Genomic DNA, 7125 nt, shown 5'->3' with positions numbered 1-7125 from the left:
ATCTTTCCAATCTGAGTTTTCTCTCGCTAGACTAAAACAACTAAAACGTTCCACCAAACAAGTTCCTTCCAAAGACTATTTTGCTGTAGCTTTGTGCTTAGCTCCGCCCATGCCGATTGTGATTGGTTCAAAGAAATGCCAATGAACCACAGCACTTTTTCCTCCCATCCCGGAATGCTGTGTGGACTAGCCAGACCCTCCTCGGCAGCTTGTGGAGGAAGGTCTGGCAAAGCGAGACTAGCCTGTATAGTACAATAAGCTGTCATGAATTGATGAGAATGTTATCTCTTAATTTTGTGTAGGCTCAGATACTTTCCTGCCTTAGGAGCTATGTTTTTAAGCACATATTATATTTTCGAGTGCTGATTAATCATTACTCTTTAATAACTAAAGTGACATTTGACCCACTTCTTCAACAGTGTTTGTAATTTCAGAATTTAAGTCCTTTTCAAGTTCATGCTATTTCTCGTCATGTTTGTTAGACGTTAATGCCATCTTGAAAGGAATTTTTTACACCTTGAAATATGAGAGAAAACTAGGCTACTACTGTGAGCCCAGTAGAGAACACTGGGAATTACCTATCTCCAATTTTATGTTTTGAACTTCAAAGTGGGGAGCCATTTTATGATTTGTATATGCTGTGTTTCAAAATTAGATATTTTTGAATCTGTCTATGTTCCTTCTATATGAACAGTAAAAAATAACTTGACAAAAGTGCTTAACAATTTAATTTCAGCTAGATAAAAGAGTTCACATTCACAATACAATAGTGTTGCTTGAATGACAGCACAAATGCAGTATACAAAAGGCATTAATCACACTGGAATTTTGGAAAGGAGGAGTTTCTCACTGTCTCTTTCTTTCTCACACACACATATTCAGGGCCAAACTGAGTTTGGAGTGTTGGGGAGGGGACTGTCTCTAATCTTAGACATGCAGCACTCAAACATCCTTAGCTGCAATATCTACAGATAAAGCATATTCTGCATACAGTACATGTTTGCTTGTGGTTGCCCATACAGGATATAAGAATGCTAGTACATTTGTCCCAATATCCTACCCACACACAGAAAGAAAGTGACAGATAATAAGAAAGAAGAAATATGTATATATAAAAATATGTATATAAAATGTATAATACCTGTTAACATTCACTCTGTCATGAGCATATTTCCTCAAAGCTAAATTTATAATCAATAACTGGTGCTAAATAACTGTGTATTGACAAATGGAGGGATCTGAAAGGTCATTGCAATTATTTTCCATCTCAATGTCCTGCACTCATATCTGTCAGGTTTTCAAGTACTTTGTAGCCTGCAGGCATGCAGCCCCAAGCCCACATACTGTAGATAACTGAGCTACTGATTGAACATTAAAGTTCACTTACAGACAAGTCAGTTTTTCCACAGATTTTTTACTTAACTTCCTCAATACAGATGTTATTGTGTAATATTTTGATTGCACAGTACAGACTAATTCTGGTGTTCAACTGGGAAACCCAGATGCAGATTGTCAAGTTTCACTGCCCAACAATATTTCCACTAAAGAATATTTTTAGCATTATGTCTAACACAAACACAGGAATGCCAACACTCTCACAATGACATTACACGGAAATTAAAGGTTTTCTTTTGGTGGTTGGTTGACTCTTTTCCGTTTTTCTCCTCTGTTTGTCCAGTTTGGCCATGAGTGCCTGATGTAGACCTACTTGAAATTTCATTCTTCTACTGAAATTCAATCTCAAAACTTGAAATTCTCTCCAAGTAGTTCTCTACTTTGGGTTTAAAAACAATTCTCCAAAGTTACTTGTGTTTTAATCAGATTTGGATGGTACAAACACAATAGCCTACGTATGTAAAAGTGTTGATTCACAAAAGATGAAATCTGCAACTATTTTGATAACTGATTTGCTTCAATCATTTTTTAAGCAAAAACTGTGTGTATGTTAATAAACTGAATATGGGTTTCGGACAAAACAAAACATAGTTCATGTTATAGACCAAACAATTTATTGGTTAATCGGAAAAATATCTGGCAAATTAATCAATACTAAAAATGTGTTGTTAACTTGTTTCTGAAATCCATGATCAAAGTTCTAAAGCGGTAAATAGTAGGCTTATTGTGATAAAAACAACCTTTTCAAAGTAAGCCTGACGATTTTGATTTAAATTACAAAAAGGATTTGTGGCAGTGTCAATCTGAATAGTGTTGGGATTCAATATTCCAAACATAAAGCAATATACTTTATATTTCCCATTAATCCCTGGTACATGAGTCTCAACTAAATGCTCATCACCTAACAACAATGACCGTCAAAGCCTGAACACACAGTAAAAAAGAACACATGATACTCACATCCCTTTGTTTCCATACGTATTGTAGAACTCCATGTGGTTACAGGCTTGAATCCAGCCGATGGTCCATGTCTCTTTACCGGCTACTGGCGGCACCAGGACCCGGGCTTGAGCTCGGAAGTGTGGTGTTCGGTAGCGCAGGACCACGCTGGATGACTCGTCGATGCTGGTAGGATTTGGGTCGATGGAAGTTTTCACCTCCTGGATGATGATACTGTCTCGGAAACTCTTAGGCTTACACCTGATACTCTGGATACAGCCCATTGCATTAAATAGCAACACAATCCACAACAACGTCCAGAGGTCTGGAGAAGAAGAAAGACGCATGGAAACAGCAAGAAAATCACCACAGGCGGATCCAAATCATGTTTAAAAAAAAAAAAATGGCTTAACACATTAAAAGTGTGTATTTATAGCAGACTCATGACAGTCTCATGAAAAAAATCATGCATCTTTGATGCAAAAATACTTTCAGAGAAGAAGAAAACATGCCTAAAAAAATCTTCATTGCCTATAGTTGCAGGCTAGAGCGCATGCCTTCCGGTGCGTAAACGCAACTTCATCAAACATGTGCAGGTAGAATAACTTTCCATTATCCGTGCACTGATGTTTTCATGCTGTCAACTTACAAGTCATTGCCACCTTAATGTGCTTTATCATAAAAGGACTTTTGGCAACATGCATCCATTGCAAAGGTGAGCGTAAAAGGTTCTGGTTAATTATGAGTTGAATAATTAACGAAAACTATAATGTTACATCTTGACGTCAAATTATCTTTTGTATGATTTTGAATGTCATTAGCAGCTAATCTCTGGACTATCCAAAGGCTAATGCTCTATGTCCAGCTGGTGACAAGAGTCATAATCAAAATGTTGTGGACGCGGACAGTTAGAAACGACAAATGGCAGCTCAAAGCTGACGCTCACATTATGTGGCTTATTTCCATTTAATCCGCAAGAGCTTCAATTCCTCCCAATAAAAAGTGCAATTTAACGATTTGATGAGCGTTATACTGAACGCTTTTATAGCTACATGTGCGGATTAACGGCTCATGCAGTGAAATTGCATGAACTGGATATGTTCAGCCGAGAAACACAACATGCCGAAAGAAGTCTACCTATAAAACAAATCCCTGGAAAGGCTCCAGTGTCCTCAGCAGGGTGAAATCCTGGAGAAATTCAGAGTGAACGGTGGCTCACACAGTTCTTCGGTCAGAGAGGTAATTCCGTTATCTCCTTCACACCCGGTCCTGTTACTTCCCCGTTACAGCTGCAAATTATTTCACCGTCCCACAGAGAGAGGTAGCATTTCCACAAGCATTGAAACCTAGTCGAGTTGAAGACGGAGCACCGCAACATCCAAAGGACACCGCCGGGTCAACTTTAGCACCCATTTCACCGGATCCATTCTTAGATTTTAAAAATAAATAATAATAAAAAAAATATATAAATAACGCCTCGAAAGGGAGAAATGCCCGCTGTTACATAGTTCGACCGAGCCGACAGTTGCAGTCCTGTCAGGGATGTGATGCGGTTCAGCCTAAATTCCAGCACAAGCTGTCATTTCTCCATGCTCGTCCCATCGCTGCCACGGCAGGTTCACCCCCGCTACGCATTGGTCTATGCAGCTGCCTGGGAAGCAGCTTTATAAGTATCTTTGAGACGACACTTCCGCTTTGAGCTGCAGGCATGCTGGTAAATGTAGGCGTAGCGTATTTCAGCCTACAGAAAGATGAAAAGATACATCCATGTTTTAGAAGTTCACCTTACATTCCCTTCTAGGCTGAGCCTTTTTATATTTTGCCCAAATGTCTATAGACTTACGCATGCGTGTTGAAATAGGCTAACGATGGGCTAGTATTATGTAGCCTACTAATCAACAGCATATAGCAGCACTTTCATGGTTTACTGACTAGATTATATTCCTTACAGTTTTTAACTTGGAGATACATTAACTTAGTAATAATAATAATGATAATAACAATAATAATAACAACGTGTGGTAATGTTTTTTTTTGTTTTGTTTAGACTTTTCCGTGATTTATTGTTTATTAGGCCTTTATCCACAAAACACATTATTTATCTTAATATTCATTTAGGTTACTCAATTTCTTTTATTTTTATTAGCTTTTTGTTTGGCAGAATGGCAACACTGACAGTCCTCCCTTTGTCTCTGTAAAGTTGACATCATGATGTGGTACTCCTCTGTCCTGCCGCTGTGTTTAAGCACCTTGGAGAACTCCGCTCCTCAGCACAGCGCACTGCAGAGGTGGAATCGGGTTTGTGCGTAAACTACGTCAAATCATCACGGAAGTACCAAATGCTGCACTGGCTGGGCTGCCTCGTCTTCACCCTTTGTTGGCGATATCGGCTGACGGTTAACTGTTTCAGCTTTTTGCTGCGTCGCCTTATGCTAAATCCCCCTCTCTTCGCTGCCAGGATACCAGAGGTATTAAGGAGACTGCAGGGCAGATAGAGTGATGCGGTGTGCTTCATATTCAGCCTTCTCTTGGTAAGATGACAACACCGTGTCTTGCGTAGCCTATTCCTTGCACATTTCCTACACTGATCCTGTTTTTCTCAGCAGCACACGCAGTGAAGCACCTGTTGTGTTGTTGTGCCATGCTGTGGCGTAACAAGATGCTCATGTTGTTATTTTATCTCCATGCTGTAGATCGGGTTTCACTGGATTGGCCGAGGCAAATGCCATTCAATACACTCTCCCAGCGTGCATGGGTATAAACAGCATGGCCATCGCGCATTCCAGTGGGTCTAAATATATCTATTAAGGCCACAGGAGGGGGAGGACTGTTGCAGGGGCTTTATCCTGGGACGTTTCACTCTCGTGGTAAACTCGCACCACTTCAATTATCTTCTGGAGATTGACAATCGGTTATTGCACCCACAAAGGAGAACTTGTCCATATCCAAAATATGCCCTCGAGTAACAGTGTGAGATCCAGGGCAAGGGAGAGAAACAGCGTCCTGACTAGACCTGAGTTCATATCCCTGAACCAGCCCCTTCGCGGCGGCGGCGCTGGCTGCCCCTCTGAGAGCCGAGGCAGCGCCAGGCGACCGGGTCAAATCAAGCACCAAACAAGCCAGCCGAGTGAAGAACCTACCGACAGTGGCAGCAAGGATAGGAGAGAGCCCATCAAAATGCCAGAGGAAGACTGTATGCTGCTGAACCCTTCATTTAAGGGAATAGCGAAAAACTCCCTCCTCGCCATTGACATCAGTCTGTCCAAGCGCATGGGCGTGTGCGCCTACACGTCGTCCTCCTGGGGAGGCTGCCGCTCCATGGTCGCCCTGTTAGCGCTCACAGGGCACGGCATCACTTGGATCATTGGCACTATCGTTTGTCTCACAAGAAGTAATACTCTGGCCGGGCAAGAGGTCCTGGTCAACCTGCTGCTTGGTAAATGGCACACAACCACACTCACCAACCTCTCAAAAATCTCAACAGTAGCCCAGCGCAGGGGCGGAGCCAGATGTTGTAAACATCGGGGGTGTATGAGCCCCTGTGGAGATTTTCCCCACCATGAATGGCAGCTATAGTCCTTTATTTTCAAGCCATTTACTCTGTACATCATTTGGGAAAACATGATAGTTGTCAAAAAATTCTCCTATAGAGACAATTAACATCCTATTTTGTATCTGTATCTGTATCTGTTCTCTAACTGTCTTTATCATTTTGAAACCAGAACTCAAGAAATGTTGATAATGACTCATTTCACTCCAGCCATCTAAAGAGAGGCAACAATTGTTACTAGGCTACTTTTAAGTTGCATGAAAGGGGAAGAATTCGGCATAAACAGCATTATAAATCTTGAAACCTAGTTTTGTCATAGAGTATACAATAGGGCTGCACAATATATCGTTTTTTTATCATCATCGCAATATCAACTGGTGCAATAAACACATTGCAAAAGACCCTGACATTGTGAAAGACAGAGATGTTTGTGTAAGTTGAAAGAAAATGTCAGTAAAAAAAATGCACTAAGTGGTGCCTTTTATGTTTAATTCAATTTTCAATTTGTTTAATAAAATAATGTTGAAAATGATTTCCTATGATTTTGTTTGTTTTAAATTAATCAAGCACTTTGTTGTATTTTAGCAGAATCCTGAAAGCAGCAGAACTGAGTACACTTTAATATCTGTTTATGTATCGCAAGTAATATCGTTGTAGTAATATTCAACAATGTTATCGCATATTGCATATTTTCCCCATATTGTGCAGCCCTAGTTTTCAGAATGATTTTTTTAGCAAAAAAATCTAATACATTTGAATCAATCGCTTATTACTCTGGGTTGCTCTGACTGGAATACACCTAGTTTATGGCTGTAAAGTTTCATGAGAGTGTCATCATTCTTGAGGTCACAACCGGTCATTTTATACAGCGAAGTCAAGTTAAAAAAGAAATTCTCTCAAAGTCTCATTACTATGAAATTTCTAATTTTGGGACTAAAATAATCAAACGTAAATACAATTGGGCTAATTGAATCCACAAGAGTCTCAGGTTTCCAGTCATGTTAAATTTATGCAGTTCCAAGACTGTTTAGGACCTCAATATTCAGGAATATTGAAATACAATAGATACAATACCTTAGAATACAATACCTTAGAATAGGTGAAAAATAAAAGATCTTTGTTGTTGATTCAGTTCTAAATTGTGTTGTAATAGTGTAAGGCACATTTTATGTCAACATATTATACAGAGATATGACATAACATTTTTGTGAATGATTGGGGGACGTGTGTGTGTTTGTGTG

At 39.8% G+C, this 7125-nt stretch overlaps 2 protein-coding genes across 4 annotated transcripts in view; one reads left to right on the top strand and one right to left on the bottom strand.

Moving 5' to 3' along the window:
* fam78ab (family with sequence similarity 78 member Ab) overlaps window positions 1-3997 on the bottom strand; it is a 13025-nt gene extending 9028 nt beyond the window's left edge. Inside the window, exons 1-2 of one of the 2 annotated variants that reach the window (XM_032539972.1) lie at window positions 3472-3996; window positions 2356-2659 (exon numbers count right to left, since the gene is read on the bottom strand). In XM_032539972.1, coding sequence (XP_032395863.1) covers window positions 2356-2618 — 263 coding nt within the window. In that variant the 5' untranslated portion in view covers window positions 2619-2659; window positions 3472-3996. Of the gene's footprint in view, window positions 1-2355 lie in introns of both variants that reach the window. The other variant, XM_032539971.1, reaches the window with a different exon arrangement.
* Window positions 3998-4567: 570 nt separating this feature from the next.
* LOC116704446 (inactive phospholipid phosphatase 7) overlaps window positions 4568-7125 on the top strand; it is a 7327-nt gene continuing 4769 nt past the window's right edge. Inside the window, exons 1-2 of one of the 2 annotated variants that reach the window (XM_032539969.1) lie at window positions 4568-4865; window positions 5028-5770. In XM_032539969.1, coding sequence (XP_032395860.1) covers window positions 5287-5770 — 484 coding nt within the window. In that variant the 5' untranslated portion in view covers window positions 4568-4865; window positions 5028-5286. Of the gene's footprint in view, window positions 5771-7125 lie in introns of both variants that reach the window. The other variant, XM_032539970.1, reaches the window with a different exon arrangement.

This window comes from Etheostoma spectabile, chromosome 16 (genome assembly GCF_008692095.1).
Source record: "Etheostoma spectabile isolate EspeVRDwgs_2016 chromosome 16, UIUC_Espe_1.0, whole genome shotgun sequence".
Lineage (NCBI taxonomy): Eukaryota > Metazoa > Chordata > Actinopteri > Perciformes > Percidae > Etheostoma > Etheostoma spectabile.
The sequence above is the reverse complement of the archived record's forward strand: the minus strand, read 5'-3'. Positions and strand labels throughout refer to the sequence as shown.